We start from the raw sequence: 18,949 nt of genomic DNA on the forward strand, positions 1-18,949 counted from the left end.
TTCTCTTTGTTGTACTGTAAGAATGGGCAGATACTCTGTAAATGTTTGGGTAATAAAGAAGAGAGGAGAGGAGAGGAGAGGAGAGGAAAGGAAAGGAAAGGAAAGGGAAGGAAAGGAAAGGGAAGGAAAGGAAAGGGAAGGAAAGGAAAGGGAAGGAAAGGAAAGGGAAGGAAAGGAAAGGGAAGGAAAGGAAAGGGAAGGAAAGGAAAGGGAAGGAAAGGAAAGGGAAGGAAAGGAAAGGGAAGGAAAGGAAAGGGAAGGAAAGGAAAGGGAAGGAAAGGAAAGGGAAGGAAAGGAAAGGGAAGGAAAGGAAAGGGAAGGAAAGGAAAGGAAAGGAAAGGGAAAGGAAAGGGGAAAGGAAAAAGGAAAGGAAAAAGGAAAGGAAAGGAACATTTATTTTTTCCTCTAATGCACATATTAATTGTAGTAGTCAGCACCACAGGATACTGTGGAGGCCAGAAATTTAACTTGATTCAGATAAACATTACATGTTTAAATGGACCATTGATCCAGGGGTGTCTGTTAGATACAGCGTTGTGGGTGAGAACAGAGGATATTCTTTGATTTCTTATCAGAAGCTCGAAAGTTTTACAAGGAGAAGTTAACACAATGCTTACCTTTCTTTTACATTTTTTTTTTAAGTAAAAAAAGTGCTGGCTTTAAAATGAGAAAATACAAAACTATGTAAAGCATTGTGCTGGAATTTTGAAAATACGAGAGGAAACGTGCAAGAAATGCTGGTTCGCTGGCGAATGAGAGGGAACGCTCCGCTTTGCATCCGCAGCAATGTCAGCAGGGTTAGTGAGACCTCTAGTGACCTTCCCAGCAACTGTAGCTGCTGTCACATCACTGCTGCCCTGACAGGGGAGGGTTCTTTGCAAAATTGCATTTAAGATTTGCAAAAGACACAGAGCACACGCTGGTGCAGATTGTGTCCCAGAACTCCCTGGAAGGCTTTTCATTAAATACAACAGTATTCTGTTGAAGGCAGGACACAAAATATTTTATACGTAACATCAGGTTATAGTTCTAGGATTAATTGTTTTGCATCTATGGCTTCAGTTTATAGATGAGAATAAATTATATATATATATATATATAAAGTTGTAGCTCAAGATGTTTTTCAGCTGATTTAATAAATATTTAAAATCACCCTCTCAACTTAGTATTTGTCCTCTGTTTCAATGTACATCACTTTAAGCTTTTCAGAGTCCCCCAGTTCTTACTGAAAAATATTCCATATGTAGGAAGTAAACTGGAATAAAATAAGAACCTAATCTGCTTCAGCTGTGATAGCTACATGGTGTTTTCTGTGAAAATTTTGAAGGGTTTTAGGCAACAACTGTAGAATCCATAAAGGGCTTGAAAAATCATGTGGTTGTCTCTTCATGTAAATTTCATGGCTTAATGAAATCAGTTCAAGCACAAAGAACCCAACTTCCTGTAGGTCAATACCATCCTTTGCCAGGGATTTGGCACTAGATTATTTTCACATCACACTGATCTATTAAATCTGTAAATAAAACAAGACTGTTGCATCTCTCTAGGAATGGTGAGGCAGAGAAAATGGCAATAGTTCTGTGTACCTCTTGACTTAACATTGCTTTCATTCTGGTATTTTGAGCTAATTCAGAGGAGTTGTAATAAATTATTAGCAACAGTGATGTTTAATACAGCATTATTGTTTGAACATCATCTTGGAAAACTTTTCCAGTGAGCTACTTGGAGTCTTCAGATAATAGTGCACTAAATTTATGTAATTTCAGCTTCTGTTCTCTACCTTTAGTGATACTGGGATATTTGTGATACTGGGATATCAGTACACAGTGCAAAATGATACTCCATCTTTTCATTTTATTGAAAATGTATTTTAAAAAAATAGAGTGTGTATTATAAGTAATTCCTGTGTTTCTGACAGAATTCCAGCCAGAAGTGATACTGATAAAATAAATAAGTCTCCAACTCTGAACCATAAGCAAAACAACAGGTATGAATTTCAGAAACATTATCATCTAAGTATTATGTATTATAATTTATCATGCATCAATTATCATGCATTATCATGTGTTATATATTACCATAACTTTAGAATTCATGTACACACCAAAATTATACAGAGAAATTATTTCTATGGCATATGTTCTGGTTTTAGGCTTCATTTGACCACCTGACCTCTGGAATGTAGCCATCTATATCTAAATTATCATAGACTCTTTTTATAGTTGGTGAGGAGAAAAAAAAATTCATTAAAACCAGAAGAATTTTCCTTAAAGAATCCTATTTCTCCACACAGCTTAAAAGGGACACCAGCTCAGATTACACATTTACTCAGCATAATGATTATTTTAAAATGACAGCATTTGAAATACAAAAACCCCAAGAATAATAGTGTCTTGAAAAATGTGGGTATATTCTAGAGCTCTAGAATTCTCTGCATAAACTCTATCAAATACAGTACATAATTCTGAGGAAGCATAAAGAAAGAAATCTATTTAATGCTTCAGTGGAAAATGCTGTTTTACACTGCCAGTGGAAAACTTGAGTACCAAAACATAAAACATAGTTTTTTGATAATCTAGCTGATTTTTCCAGTGGAAACATATTCTTTGGTCAGAAGGCCAGTCTTTTTATTAAAACAAATTTTAATTTAAAAGAAGATTAAAACAAGTTTTAATTTAAAAGAACTTGGCACAACATTGTTGGTACACTATTTAAAAAGTTGCTATGATGCAGAGGTGGCCACTCTATATATGTCATATAATTCCACTACACTGAAAAAATATTTTCTAAAAAACTTCCACCTAGTACCTGATTTAAATTTTAATTTTAATTTAAGAAAGTCAGAAGAGTGCATCCACCATACTTGTAAATGCATCACTTTGTGTCTTCATCAATGTCAGTAGAGTTCTGACAGTAATAAATTACACAGAACATAGTTGCCAGAGAGCACAGCAATTAAAAGTCATCTTGTGGAGAATTGAGATATTACTCTGAAGAGCAAATCAGTATCTCTGGCATTTAAAGGTCAACTGAGGTCACTCTTTCAAATTCTAATTTGGCACCATTATGTTGTAAATCATGCTGATGATGACACATGAAGCTTCATATAAATTGAATTTTATGGGGTGTTTTTTGGAGAGGGTTTTTTACAGACCAACAATTAATTCTGAAGTGGGACTTAAGAGAGATTTAAATTGTATGTATTTTTTCCCTGCCAGAGAGCAAAATGATTTGTAAAGCACTATTCTTCAATTACTGTTATTATGAAATGCCAATTACTATCATTAAGAATTGCAGAGGATAAGACAATAAATTTTGATAAATGTTATGAGAAATCACTGGCTTGGATTTTATGTAGGTTAGTTTTACAAACATATGATAACATAAAGCATTATATTTGAATAAGAAACAAAATTTTAAGTAAGAAAATGAATGATATTGTTATTATAGTGTTTGGAGACTAAAGTGTAGGTACAGAAGTCAAGATTTTAAGAAGTCAGAAATTACTTTGGATATCAAGTAAAAATGCAGTTGTGTGAACATCAGAACCCCTCAAGGTTCCCCACATCATGTGTCTTTTGAGGTATATAAACATAGTTATAGCATTTACCATACCCATTTGTATAATTCTGATAGCAGAAATATGATTTTTTTTTTCTTTTAATAATTTAAAATTATACTCTTTCTGAATATTAACTCACTAAATATATTTCCTTAACAGACAATCTTGGACTCCTAATGCAGCATCCACAACCACTGCAGTCACTTCTCCAATCAAGAAAAAGAGGTATTCATTCCCACCACTGCTTGGTTGCCAGAGTGTCTATAGCACTGCGTTAAGCCTCAGTAATGTACAACAATTACATTTAGAAATTACCTACTTCCTCCTCCATCACACCCAAACTTCTCAGCAAGCTTCAAGAATTAAACTTTTCCATCCTCTTTTTTTCCATGGGATTTACAACTTTTGTCTCTGTAGAGCCAGGGCCTAGTGGACATGGCACAATGAGCACTAACTCTTGGCTGCAGCCCCTAACTCAGCCGGTGTACTCGTTTTCAGTGTCCACTTTTAAAGCATTGTAGCTCACTGTAATTGTGAAAGCTCTGATGCCAAACTTGACCTTGTGCTGTTGCAGTGCATATGAATCACACAGTTTTCTTAATGATACACAGCTGCCTTTAAAAATCTGGATTTCAGATAGCATTATCTAGGCAAGAACAAAAACAGGGTGTACAACTAAACACATTTTTAATTAAAAATGTACTGCTGGTGATAGTCATAATTTTCTGCATCCTTCCCAGCTGCAAATTCTGTTCAATCATTATTTTCTATTTTATATTTAATGCATAAAAATGTGATCAGTAGACTAATGAATGTAGAAATGAAAATGTCATTATATTTATATTAACAGACCTTTTTAGTGGAAGTTTGTACTGTTTTCAGTCCAGTAGTTCTCTTCAGGCTCTTGGAAGATATGGAAGGCCATCAATGAATTGTACTGTTTCTAGTGTAATTGTTTTTACCTCACAAACAATTGCTGGATTGATAGTTATGAGGGTAAAAAAAAAAACCAACCAAACAAAAAGGGAACTGAAAGTGCTTGTGCTGTTTATGTGACCTCTAATAGCCTGATTGTATTTCTTGCGTTGATACTTGACACTCTTTGTGCATTTTATCTGGTTGTCCTTTCCATGAATGATCCATTTATTTGCACCACTCAGTTTGCAGAAAAAAACACCTAGAGTCACAGAACATTTTTCACAGTAAATAAAATTACTGTACTATTTCCTATTCCATTCAGTTTTCTGTAAATATGGTCTAAAAAGTATCAACATGCAGTCTTTGCAAATACTGATAATTTAAGAAAAGTTCCAGGTATTTTTACATCACTTCTATTCTAATATTCACAGTATGCTGTTCAGGCCCAGAGCATTTAAGTAATACTGAAAAAATTATTTATTGAAACCTACAGGCAATCTTGGATGCCTCCCCCAGTTTCGAGTAGTAAGACTCCAACAGAAAAAGAGGAAAGCAAACGGTGCGTATCAGTGATCGCTGCTTATTTCCTAACTCTTGGCTAGAGCTCATTTTGGGAGCAAGAAAGCAGGGCAGTTCCTTGGTGGAGTGAGCTCAATGCAGAAGATACCATGCAAAGAGAAACATCCCATGCCTAAGTACTTGTTTGGGCTTTTGGCAGCCTGATGCCCAGCATTGACTGGGGCCTGAGCATATGAAGTGCCAGCAAAAAAAAAAAAAAAAAATTTCTATCATGCTTGCAATTCTTTCTTCATGGTTTCACTTTGGACTATTACAATTAATTCTCCTCAAAGCAAATGTGTTGTAGAGAGACTGGCCATAAGGGCAGGAATTTGTTGGTACCATTTGGATTCACAGTCAGGGCTCATCCCTGGCCCTTTTGGGTATCAGTGTCAACAAAACCTCAAAATTGACTAAGTACCCTGTCATCAAAGTATCCAAGAACAATCAGACTAAAGTTACTTGCAGATGAATGTTTGATGTTTATTTCTGAAGTTGTGGTTGTTTTCTGGCTGAATAGAAAGAGAACAGGGAAAGTTTCTTGTTTCTTGTTTCTTTCTTATCTAAAAGCAGAATAGGGATGATTTAAAATATTAATAAATAAACCTTCATGATCTTTTTTTCTTGTGCTCACTATTTGCTGCAGCATGGCCTTCTGCTTTCCTAGTTTTAACCTGGGAAATTTCCAACATGAGTCTCATGTGCAGTAATGATGAAAAATTAAATGAAACAGAAATGAATGGATACACTGTGATGTTAGATGTAAGCCTTGGTAAACTATTGCTCTGGGAGTTAATGGAATGTCTGGCACTGGAAGACTTAAAACCAAGTTTAGCAATTACTTTTTATGTTACACTGTGTTTACTACCCTCTATCTTTTTGGCCAAGAGTCAGTCACTCTCCACTCAGAAGAAAGATGGCTTAAAGATGTTAAAGTTTATTTTCTTTGAAGTCAGTCTTTACTAGATGTTCTCATTGTGCCAACTGAAAAGAATTTATCTGGCTTCATTTTATATATATCTTGCTAAGATCATGATAATTTTGAAAACATAGGATAATGCTCTATATGGCATCCACCCAGCTTCCAATAGCAAGCTGTGTTCCTGTGTTCTTCTCAACACTAATTATCCAGTTACTCCTCCAGTCTCACAGTTCAGAGAAGACTGAAAACAGGCATATTATTTCTGAAGCTTTCATGACTCTTCCTAGATCCTCTGACAATGTTGCTATCACAAACAGCTGGTAAAAAAAATTGATAGGCATTTAATGATTACTTGGTTTAGCTTTTAAAAGTGCTTTGAAGATGTGAAAGCTATTTCAAGTTGTGAATGTTATAATAACTAAAAATAGTTATCAAAGGAAAGCCTTTTACTTGCCTGTGAGTTTCAGGAAAAAAAGTGCCATGCATAGATGCTAATAAGTAGAGTTTCTAAAGGTCACTATCAGTCTTAAAGACTGAGCAAAGAGCTATGTCAGCTATGTCTTTTCTTCACATTTGAGAATGGCTGACTGCTCTGCTATCCTCAGGAAGCGAGTCCAGCAAAAACGGATATGTGGGTTTTCTTAGTCAGGGTTATTTATGTACTTTTGTGATTCTCAGATGTTCTAGACTTTTATAGTTAAACATGATATATAAACTTCCAGAGTTCTTTGCCTCAGTTCCAGCTGATTAAACACACTTTACAGAACACTTGAAAGAAATTGCAATTGGAGCTAAGACTATAAGCAGCTCACTGTATTTGACTTTTATGGTTGTGGATTGTGTGCTGAAAACAAAACACTATTAATCAAAGTGATTAAGTGGAGAATGTTAATTGAAAAATGATTGTCTTAGTGATATACAGAATATGGCTTGAATTTATTATTATGCTACTTGAGTTAAACATATATTCTACATTTAAAAAAATTATCTTGGAAGGAAGTGAAAATAAAAATAATTGCTGTTAATTTATCTAAATCTTGCAAACTGCTTCAATACTAGCATTTTGTTACTTGGTTTCTGAAATGGTTACTCTTTTCTTTCTCTAGAACCACCTCGGAAAATTCAGAGGCTCCAACAACGTATGTCTTACTTTGCTTCTTAGTAGATATAGAAATATAACATGCTCCTTTGCATAAACCTCAATTATTATTTTACATTTATTCATAATACAAACATTGTATAATTTACCTGGGAGGGTTCCTCTGTAGTCGACATTGCGGAAGTGCAGAAGTGCATGAAGAAGACTTCCTTCCCTGCAGAAATGCAATTATTTGCATATAGCTTAGAACATTTCACTGGATATTTACTCAAATTGAAAAAACATTAAACTGCATAAAACATTAAAAACTGCTTTGCAGTTTTAGTTCCACAGTCATGTATGTTGCTAATGCAAATACTCTTTTATATGCAACTGCTGCTCTACAATCAGTGAGAGTGTGAGCGATGCAAAGAAAAACAAACTGTTAAAAGTATGTAAGCAATGTGAAGATAAAGAAAGTTAAATCAAGAAGCTCTGCACATGCAAAGGCTTGTAATAGCAGACATTCAAATGAATTGATGCATATTGCTCTAAACCTGAGTGTCTGCAAAGGTTGCTGTAATTTTAGAAAATAAATTTATTAAATTAATTCATTAATTAAATATCCATTTCACATGGTCTAAATTAAGAGAAGATTACTTAACCAGCTTGCAACTTCATGACTTTTAATTAAGACAGCTCTGCAACTTGTCATGATTTAGTTGCCATACTAAATCAAAAATAGTCTAAAGAAGCAGGTAATCCTCATCAACTCTATCTGCCACCTTCTCCTTTTCTTATAATTATTTATCATTTTAGTATCCCTGTAGTGACTAACTTGATTGTTCACATAAAGAAAAATAGGAATGTGTAAATGTTTATTTATTGAGCTTTTTAAAAATTGGTATTTTCTAGTTAAATAAAATCTTTGTCTTTACTAAATAAGATATATTCAGTAAGATAAAAGGTTTTTCAAGTTTTTTTTTACTACTAAAATAATTTTTGAACAGTAAAGACACTCCACTTTATTACTATATCCATACTAACAAAATAGCTAGTTTAGGGATATTAGTTTTTCAAAAGGCTCATTGGATGTGGTAATCTAGTGAACTAAAGCATTACATTTCTTTTTTTATAAATACATAATTCTTTATATATATTTATATATATAATATATATATTTAAACAAACAAAAAAAAAAAACTCAGAAAAAATTTCTCAAAGACAATGCAAACTCATTGTAGCTACACCCGAAAGAAGTATAGTATCACCACTTAAGTGATACAGAGTTTTCAAATATCTTCTTGTACCTTAAGTATGTTTTCACCATTCCTGTTGCAGGGCTGCCCCTTCATCAGAACAGGTGACCCCTCAGAAATCAGAGACTGATGTGGGTGATCGAGCTACAGCAAGGTAACATACACCGTATAGTCAAACCAGTGTTTTCATAAGCATTGATTATTGGGATATTAAATACTCAGTTTGCTTTATTTCTATATTTGATAGTTTGTCTGGACATGGTGTGTGATTAATGCAGCATTTAAACAGTCCTAACCATTGGCCTAGAAGTCCAAACTCTGAATTCCCTCTCATTGACTTGCTAAGTTTTAGCTGTTTAATTTTTTAATCTTACAGCCCGTCCAGCCTGCATCCTAGAAAACAGCATGATTTTTTAAGTTGCTGCAAATGTTTGGAAGCAGGAAAATTTGGATTATACAGTGTATTTTCTTTGCTCTTCAGACATTATGGGAGAGGTAGTAACTACACTTAACTATGTATGTAGAAGCACCCCAACTTGTGCACTATGGTGTTAGCATTTGAATAGTGAAAACCCAACATATATCCTTTAGGGTGACAAAATTAGCATGTTTCAAGATGGACTTGTTTCTGAGGGATGAGTTTATGGATCAACTAATCTTTGAAAGTCTGCAGAACACCATAAAAATTGTTGGTGGAAAAGACATCAACTTTTTTTTTTTTAACATTTTTAAACTAAAATTACAGCAAATTCTAAGGTTCTGTACTGACAGAGATGTTATATTTTTCAAAGCAATCAGGCAATAACCGCCCCATCCCTGGGAAGTGATACAGGCCAAGTTGGATGGGGCTCTAAGCAACCTGGTCTAGTGGAAGATGTCCCTGCCCAAGAGAAGGGGATTGGAATGGGATAATTCTTAAAGTTCTTTCCAAATCAAAGATATTTTAGGATTCTATGATGCTATAAACATGCAAAAAATTTTACTCTGTGACCTTGACCAGAGTAAAATGCCTGAATACGCAATTATAAAATGAATTAAATTAGAAAGAGATTTCTAGATATGCACTGAGAATTATAATAGCTCATTTGCAGTGTTTATGTGGAAATATTAAATGGTGTGAACATTAAAATTAATTTAAATTAGTTAATTTTGTTTAATTTCATTAATAAAGTTCAGTTTTATGAGATCTGAAGCTACAGTCTATATTATTTTGAATCCTGTTCCCCTCCCCCATAGTCCTAAAAATGTTAAACCAGCATAAAATGACTAAGAAAGCATCCCAAAGATGTCTGACAGTGTAATCCCTAGGAAAAGGAAAAAAAAAAAGCAATGCTTCAGTGCAACATTTTCCTCTCAACAAATGTGGGATATCTTAGAGAATTAAATACACCCAGTATTAACGAGGGAAGTCACAGCCATTCTTCACTGCTAAGGGCTTGTTAAGGTCTGACTTAATCCTCACCCTCAATCAGTTCACATTAATCATCCCTTGGTTGCTCTCATTACCATACCAAGCTCTGTATTCCTGTCCCTTCATTGGTGAAGAGCTGGAGGAATATTTTACTGGTCTACAAGTTTCTATGGCAACACTGCACTGCTATTTGTGTCAGTATATAAACTGTAAGTAGTCTGTAATCTTAGTGGGCAAAATTCAGCCCTCTCTTCTGCTGCAATAATTCCTTTGCATTTGGCTGGTTCTTCAGATGTCATCCATCTGTTGCTGATAGGTTAGCTTCACAAAACTACAGATTTTTGTTACATTTTTGCTAGACAAAAATTGCATTAATTAGCTGCCAGCAAAAGTTCCCCTTTTTAAAAGATGTCACATAAATACTACATTTTTGGCAAAAATTCTTGTGTCACACAGGGCATGTAAACAGTTACATGAATAATATATATAGTAATATAAATGTGTACTAGAATACTGTTTTAATTTACATCCTTTAGTTACTTATATTTTTACTTGGAATAGAAAGATTTTCAGGTCATGCTTTTAACATCAAACTTAATTGATTAATTGTCTGTCATTCAGGATTCTGATAGGGATGTTAAAGGAATAAGGAATTAATTTCAATATAAAATAATTGGAAAATGGCAATTAGCTTTCTAACAAACTGTTCAGTGATACAAGGAAAATCTTTCAGAAGGGATTTACCTGAAAAGGATGTCAGATACTCTCTTCTGGCTAAAATTGTAAAAATAAAAAACCAATTAATGCATTGTTTTTAAGGACAACAGTTAGACCTGGCTTCCATCTTAAAACACAGAGAGAGAGAGTGTGTGTATATATATGTATATATATATATATACACACACACATCTCACATCTGAAGGCGTGGATTATGCACCTTCACCTGTTGGATGTCATTAAGAGAACGGGCATTTCATGATTAGCTAGGGCATCTATAAATACTCTAGGCAGCAACATAGGCTAGGACACAGAAGAAGAGAAGATTACTACCTAAAAATTCTGCATATTTCAGAGAATAAAAGGTCAAATCAGGTCTCTTGGTATCTCACAAATGCAACAGGAGATGAGCACTACACTGGATATGTAAAGAGACATTTTTCTGATTCCCTCAATGGGCCTGTTATTTGTGGCTTATCAACTTCTTTTTGTGCTTTTTTCCACATCAGTGAAGATGCAAGATTCTCACTCTGCCTTTTTCCTTTCCATAATTGTATTAACCATTACATGCAGGTGTTTAAAAACTGGCATTTTTTAAAGAACAGTGTTCTGTAAAAAATCATGTTAAACCACTTCAGACATTCTGAGGGTGTTTAACATAGCTTTAGTCAGTCTTTCAATAATGATTACAGCTAGGATGAAAAAAAAAAAATCTGTGTTTCTATAAAAAGGCTTTTATAATGTGGTTCACATGTATTGAACTACATATAGTTACAGAAATAATGGTGTTTGGCACAGTGAGCCACATTTACCAGGACATACAAAATTATTACCATCCAAGCATGCAGAATAATCAAAAGGTTGTATTTCCATAAGTTCATAAATTGTAGAACTAATTGATTTATCTTTTATTTTTCATAGATATATCAGAATTAATTAATGTGGGACATACCTTAGGAAAAGCTTTGAGGTGATAGTAACAGGGGCTATACAAGAGATTAGAGAGAGATCTCACTCAGCTCTTAAAGCATCTGTAGGGAGATTGTCTGCTAGCAGGGAAACACTATTCGTCTGTGGGGACAAAGGGCATATTGCAGAAACCCTTACATAAAGATGTCTTTTTGGTATGGCAGCTACAGAAGTTGTCTTGAAGAAAATAGTTCAGCTGTTTATTTGTAAGTATGTGGGTGAGAGAGGCAATTTCTAGGGAACAAAACAAGGGACTAGAATAAATTTTTCTGGCATAATTAAGAGAATCCTATATTCTTGCTCCTGTATATGCTTTTCCCCTAGTGTACAGGATAACTCACTATTATGACTCCTCTCAGGTAGTAGAAAATTCAGACAATGCTGTAAATCTGTGTGTACTATGCTCCTTTTTAATGATGTTCCTGTTTGACCCAAGATGTGTTCCCAGTTATCATTGCAATAGATTGTGAAAGAACACATTAATTACCTGTGCTTAAACTAACTCTTGTAATAAGGACTCACATTGCTGTGTCTATCAACAACTGGGAACATTTAAAAGTAGAAAATAAGCTAAGTTACAGGGGTTCTATTGAAAAAAAATTAGTGACTTGTTATTGACTTGGAATTTTCCAAGCCAATGGAATTAAAACCATGATGTCAGGTCTCCTAAACAAACATTTATTGACAAAACCTTTCATGTTCTAGAGCTGCGTAAAGCCCAAAATTGAAAGAATATGTAGGTGCATTTTGAGACATTGGCTAATGATGTGTTTTCATTAGATTGCCATCTCTGAGAGTTCAAAGCCAGACTGGACAGAGCTCTGACCAACCTGGCCTAGTGAAATGTGTCCCTGCCCACGGCACGGGGGTTGGAGCTGGATGGTCTTTTAGCTCCAACCCAAACCATTCTATGAATGTGTAAGATTTGCAGTTCCAAAGAGCCACGATAAATAGTCAAAGGAATTATCTTAGGTTGGACTAAAGCTTAGATAGCCAAAATTTAAAGGCATGGCTCTTACGTGAACAATTCCTGTATGACTTTTCCTTTGGGATGTTTTTTATTTGCTTTGACTTTTTAGCTAGACCATCTAGAGACCTCTAAAATGTTCTGGGGGTCACCTGTGTCCCTCAGAAGTTGTTGCAAGTGAGGATACTGAAACAGAACTCACATGATCACACCCATACTTCACTAGTTTGCTTTCACTACAATGACAATTGTTTCTTTATGGTAAAGTGAAGTCGCTTTACATTTTCTAAATTGTTTTTGATAATACAAATCAACACAGTAATTTTTAATTTACTTTTTTTTTTTTTTTTTTTTTTTGCATTTCAGCAGAAGGCCCTTCCAAGTGACAGGCTTCTTTTGTCTCTCAATTCTGATAGATTTGACATTGACTGTAACACTGGTTTGCAGCTTTTCTGCATGTTGATATAAATGACTCACTGTTGCACAGCTTCTGTGAAGAGACCCAAGCCCCTTATTCCTAAACAAAATTTTAATATGGTATTTACAGGGTGATACATATCCTTCCAGAAAAACAGAATAAGTTGTCTTTTTCCAGTGATCTTTCCCAGTCTATCTCCTATAAAACATTCAGATCAACAGCTTCTTCCTCTGTATTTAACTCCAAAATCCTCTGGGCTAAGCATTACACTTGTTTTGGCACATTATAAATTGGTTTTCACAGTTGACTGCAGGCTCCTTCTGTGCCCTAACTCTCAGCTGTTATTGATGAAAGGTCTGAGCAAGGGCTCCTGGCACTGATTAGTGAGCATAGCAATGTGGAAGGAAATGCACCCTGCTCCAGGATAAATGCCAATCTTCTCTCAAAAAGTTCCTTTATTCATCCTCAGTTGTACTTGACAAAAGCTGATGGGCAGGGATTTGCAGGGGCAGTAAAGCAGCCATAATAGAGGATCAAAATTCATCTGGGCCTGTGATGCTAAACTTTACCCAGTAAGATGGCTGACTTGCTTAATATACTCTAGACCAACTCTTTTATTTCAGCATTGGAAGGCCCACTTGGCAATTGGTTGTTTTTGTCTTCTCCTATGCTGATGTGACTAATTCAAAAATGTCCTTATGGTTTAAGCCAGGCTTTCTTATTTCATTCTTTTCATATTCCATCATGTCAGAAGAAGAAGCTGTTGATCAGAATGCTTTGTAGGTCAGCAGGGAGAGATCACGGAAGAAGGGACATCAGATGCAACTTGTTTGGTATCACATTTAAACATATTATATCATATATTAGAAATAGGGAGTCATCTCAGTAGTTTTTATAATTTTATTCAGGGCTTTTTATCAGAAAACAGATGCAGATCTATTAAAAATACTGTGCATAATTCCTTTAATAAAGCTGCCTCTGGGTTGCTCATGATTATGTTGATGATGACAGAGTGACTAAATTCAAAATATTACTGAATATCCGTGGATTTGACATCAAGTGCCCCAGTCATTAAAGGCATTCCAACAAGTCTGAAATATGCATGGTCCTTCAGTTTTCTAGTCCATACGATAATATAATATTGGTGCTTGGGTATTATGACAACTGTTGGTGTAGCAGCAAAGATGGATGATGAAATTCTAGGCAATAAGGCAAAAATGCCTTCGAGAATTAGGGAATATTTGGAACTAGATAGAGGCTCAGGACTTTTACAGGTTAGGTAAGTATTCACTAAATAATGAGAGAGTCGTGGGCTCATACTCTGCTTCCTGATCCTTGAGGTTCAAGAGCTTAGTTGGGGTCTGTTTAAAATTTTGTTTTTCACTCCCACATGTCTAGGATCAACTTCAATTTCACCTCAGCATTAGGGACAGTCTGTTTGCATTGATGCTTTCTTCATTGTCTTCAGAATTTTCAAATACAAATATTAGAAAGATTTTCATTGCTTTCACTAAAGAATAACATAACTAAAGCTTTTTTGTCAGTGTGATTCATGTTTCCTGATTGAAACTTTATCTGCATATTTTCAAGATTAAAAAAACCCCAAGAAATCAGAAAGAACTAGGAGATGTACTTGAATGTGTGGATCAGATTAATTTGTATTTTTCTTTTTGATGGTGATCTGACTTGTCACCAGATACACCAGAATTTCATAATTACTATCTGAAATAAGTGAAATTCACAAGCACAGAGCAGAAGGACTGAAAAGTATTGTATTATTGCCCTATCTCAAGTGAACTGAGTTAGAAATCAAATGCAGACTGAAAAGCAAAGCAAAATGTAGACAATTCAATTTCTCTAACTTTTTGATGCAGAGCATAAAAGGAAAAAAAAATCACTTTTTGTAAATGCATATTACATTAATTCTTCTACTTTTAAAGATTGCTTACAGAAAATGCCCATAGATCTTTCATACATTTAATCAAGGAGGGCATGAGATAGCTAACATTAATACAATCAGGTAATGCAAACCACACTTGTTCCATAAAGAAAGAACATTTCCTGATATTGATATCAGAGATATTAATCTTTTGGAATGTAGCTGATTTCTGTGGAGTTTGTCACACAAGCCTTATATAATTTCCCTTTCTGCTTGTGTCTGAGAGGCATAGGGATTCAAGATATGGCAGAACAGGAGTCCCTGGCTAAACTGAGCAACACATTTTGCACGCAGCCTGACTTGACAGCTTTTTTTAAACCTACTTTACTCATACTCTTTGCTACTCTTTTATTCTGCTGGACTGTCTTCATTAGTTGTCAGATTTCTAATCCTATTTTACTCAAGCAGCTAGAGGCAAAATAGCAGAGAGCAGCAGCAAATTTTATTGCTAACAAGTCTATAGCATGAGGCCCACAGCAGCCCAGCTGCACATGAGTTTTTCTGTCCTTCAGGGTGGGGCTTTCTTTGGATTCACAGTGCTATTTTGTGCATTTTTTGCAAAGATGTTGTTAAAGGCAGAATACACTTTCTTTTTTTTTTTTTTTTTTTTTTTTTTTTTTTTTCCCTCAGGAGGTGATCACTTACAAACAGAAAAGTAAATGAATCAAGATAATTGTCTTCCATACTTTAACAATAATGACAAGCATACCTAGGTCTTACTCCAAATCTTAATGTTTCTATTTTGTAACAAATGTGTTTTCCTCAGTACTTGAGAGCCTTTTGTACAATATGCAATACAAAATCTTCTGTACTGCCATTTCAAGTATTTTTATATAGAATACAAAAATGCATATTTGTTATCCTGAGTAAGGGGTTCCTGAAAACTTCCAGCCATGTCCTGAGTCTTTATTAAAATATTTCATCCTATTAAATTTGTGAGCAAACTATACATTCTCCTCCTGGCAGGCTGTCTGACCTACCTCAGTCTCATCCATTTCAAAAATACTCACCCTAGGCAGAATGTTCACAGGGATTTAATCGCTGTCTCAGAAAATATTATACTTGGAAGTGGCATCCTTTGGAATGACCTATGAAAAATGTCAACATCTATTACAAGCCACCTACCGTATTTGAAATACATTCCCCCTAGTTTGTCTAAACTTCTTTGTATAGAAGTTTTATGCTGCTGTTTTCCATCATCATCATCATCTATGTTTTAAAAAGTTGTTGACAAATGTAAGAAGTATGAATTCAGTTCAGCCAGCCTTGGACACAACAATAGTTTATTTTTTCAAGTGAAAATTATACTTGCAACTGGAAATCCTTCTCCACAGCAGCCTTTCACTGCATCTGATACTCTGATATTCAAGGAGCTTTTTTAATGTATGAATATAGTTTAGTCTTTTTCTACTTTAACACTTGTCCTCTCTTTTAGAAGTATTAAAAAAGATGTAAGTTATATTGCTGATTTTTAGCACAGTAACTCTCAAATGAAACCTTACCTGAAATTCTGTTTAGGTGCTGTAATGCAGATCTACTCTAACTTTCAATGTGAGGCTGGATTATATTCTAATATCAACACTGGTTGATAGTGCTGTGTGCTAACGCTAAAGTAAACATAGTTTTGCTAACAAAGAGTGATCTAAAAAGTGTAAAAAGTATGCCCTGAGCACAGTCAGATAAATTCTGAGTTATACCCCATGTCCTACAGCCTGTTCTACCTTACATTTCGTCCTTTTTATAAATAACAGCTCTTTAATTTCAGTTGCTAATAACCTGAACTATGCTTGACCCAGTAGCTTGCAGTTCTGTATCCTATGACCTCTGCTTTGCACTAAGCCAGCCATCTCAAGGCAAAGAACTTGCAGGACATCAGCGCTGGTTACTTGCTGCAGTCCTGTCAAGATATGTCCTGGGGCTGAAAGTTTGAGAAGTGTACAATAAATTAATGTCTTCCAAGATTCTCTTTTACCGAACTTCTCTTTCACAGGAGCCATAATGTGTATCTGAACAGGTCAGTCTGCTTGTACTTTTGTGCTGCAATCTGTTTCTGTTCACTTATTAGGACCCTTCAGTGTTGGTGTTCTATGAATCAGGCTGTAGATGACAAGAAGTGCACATGTAGCCTCACCTAGATAGCAAGTAAAATCTTCCTTGCAACCCACTGGGATACCCAAAGCACTGACAAGAACAGTATAATATAGAGGAAATAACAAAATGCTGTTAGCTACACAGTCATGATGATTTAAAGATTACAGAAGGGAACTAACTCATCCATCCTTCGAGTTGCACCAAGGATTAATATGGGCTAGTACATGCATTTCTAAAGGAGTAAGTCTTAAATTATTGGAAATTTCTTTCCCCCATTATTTCCAAACAGGCAGTAGGCCAAGTTTGAACTATTTTAGGTAACTGTCATTCTTTTTTTGAAAACTCTGTGCAAAGGCTACCTTTATGTTCCATGGAGATGTTGTTTCATGGCAGAACAGGCGAGAATGAAAAGTCAGTAAAGAAACATATGGAACATTGTTGACTGCCAGGTTATATAACAGGTCCTATAGGAGTTCGTATCATCAAAGGCATCATTCTTTCCCCATTGCTTTCTTTTGAGGAATAAAATTATAATTTTTTTTTGTAGTGAGCTAATGTTACTAGATGGCAGCTTTTTAGGTAAAGCTGCTGGAAAATTTTCAAGTAGAGGAGTTTGCCTTTTGAAAATGCATTTTCACAGAAATGAAGTATTTTACAGAAATGTTAACACTAGTGCAGTACTTTGAAGGAAAATAAAGCAAAGAAAAACTCCATGTTTTGTCATGATACTACTAAAAGTTTTATTCAAAATACATAAAATACATTAATTTACATTTCTATTTTTAATAGTTTTGTTACATTAATATATGCTTAATATTAGTATATTGAAAAAGGGAAAATAATTAACCAACAAGATGTAATTCAAGAAAGATTTTCTTTTCCTTACATCAGATAGTAATGAGAAATTACATTCCATCCCTGTGTGAAAGTGCAAGAATCAGTGCACCAGATCTCAGTAACCAGCTCTCAGTTTATATATCACATTTCTTGTGAGAAGTGAGAGTTCACTTGGGAAGGAGCTGGTCTAGATAGCCTACCAAAGAGACAAAAGGACTTTTTTTTTAAATTTAGACAGAAAGACTTAGTCTATAATAGACAAGATATGATTCACACACATGTTGGAAGTACTTGGTTGATTGTACTACTTGGTAAAGATTTTTTTCTTGTATCATAGCATGTTTGAGGTCAGACACTCTTCAAAGTTGCCCACAATGCATCTTCAGCAGGAATTATACTTTTGGACAAAAGCACAAGCTATAACTTTTTGTTCCCAAAATATAATTTGGTCTTTTTATTCCAGGAAGAGTATGTGCTTAATATGCATATGGTAGGCATATTGCTATATCTATGAATACCTCTGAATTACTAAAATAATTGTCATCAGTTAAATTGTTTCTTTAATAAAGAATGTGTCAATTATAACATTTTTTTAAAATTAGTATTTAATTTGACTAATTGACAGCTGGCTATACTAATTGTGATTTGATCTGGGTTTTGTTCTGTCTCTAAAGGAACCAAGACCTCAATAACCTCAGCAAAGCGATTCCAAGTTCTTTCACAAGTGACAAAGAGTAAGTGTTCAAAGTTCCTCAGGCCCTACTTTTCTAAGGCAGTGAGTAGTTTGCAACTATGAGAATGTCAGGAAAGGTAAAGTTGCTAATCTGTAAAATGTTTATAGATTAATAAATAGCATTCCTTATACAGAAAGATGAATACAGAAATACAGATTAATTCACTGGCATGTGCACAGTCAGCTGAACCAGTACTACCTACAGCAAGCTCCATACATGCCTCACATGTTTCTACAATTACACTATCACTGAAATACTTTGATATGGTTAGGGAAGGGGCAGTAAGCAAAATATTGTAGAACTCAGGGGTGATGTGTTGACCATCAAGGTGTAACAAAGCATTTCAATCAGCAAGGAAAATCATCCATAAAGAAAGAAAGCTTGAATTTTCTTTTTTGAACAGTGTGTCAGTTCAATGAGTTTCAAGCCGAGTTTCAAGCCAAATTTCTGGAGGTCTGCAAGCAGCCCTTCAGCACAGAGAAAGGGAGGAAGTGGTGGACTACTGTGTTACTGATAGCTGTGTAAAATTTCTCACATTGAGCACTGATACACTACAGATAAATTTCAAG

At 34.9% G+C, this 18,949-nt stretch overlaps 1 protein-coding gene across 1 annotated transcript in view; it reads left to right on the forward strand.

The window, feature by feature from the left end:
• SCEL (sciellin) overlaps positions 1-18,949 on the forward strand; it is a 78,424-nt gene that overhangs the window by 47,510 nt on the left and 11,965 nt on the right. Inside the window, exons 6-11 of the mRNA XM_041419932.1 lie at positions 1,919-1,987; positions 3,722-3,787; positions 4,974-5,039; positions 7,067-7,099; positions 8,380-8,451; positions 18,321-18,380. Of these exons, the coding sequence (XP_041275866.1) occupies positions 1,919-1,987; positions 3,722-3,787; positions 4,974-5,039; positions 7,067-7,099; positions 8,380-8,451; positions 18,321-18,380 (366 nt within the window). The remainder of the gene's footprint in view (positions 1-1,918; positions 1,988-3,721; positions 3,788-4,973; positions 5,040-7,066; positions 7,100-8,379; positions 8,452-18,320; positions 18,381-18,949) is intronic.

Source organism: Onychostruthus taczanowskii, unplaced genomic scaffold, assembly GCF_017590055.1.
Source record: "Onychostruthus taczanowskii isolate IOZ18803 unplaced genomic scaffold, ASM1759005v1 scaffold62, whole genome shotgun sequence".
Taxonomy (NCBI): Eukaryota; Metazoa; Chordata; class Aves; order Passeriformes; family Passeridae; genus Onychostruthus; species Onychostruthus taczanowskii.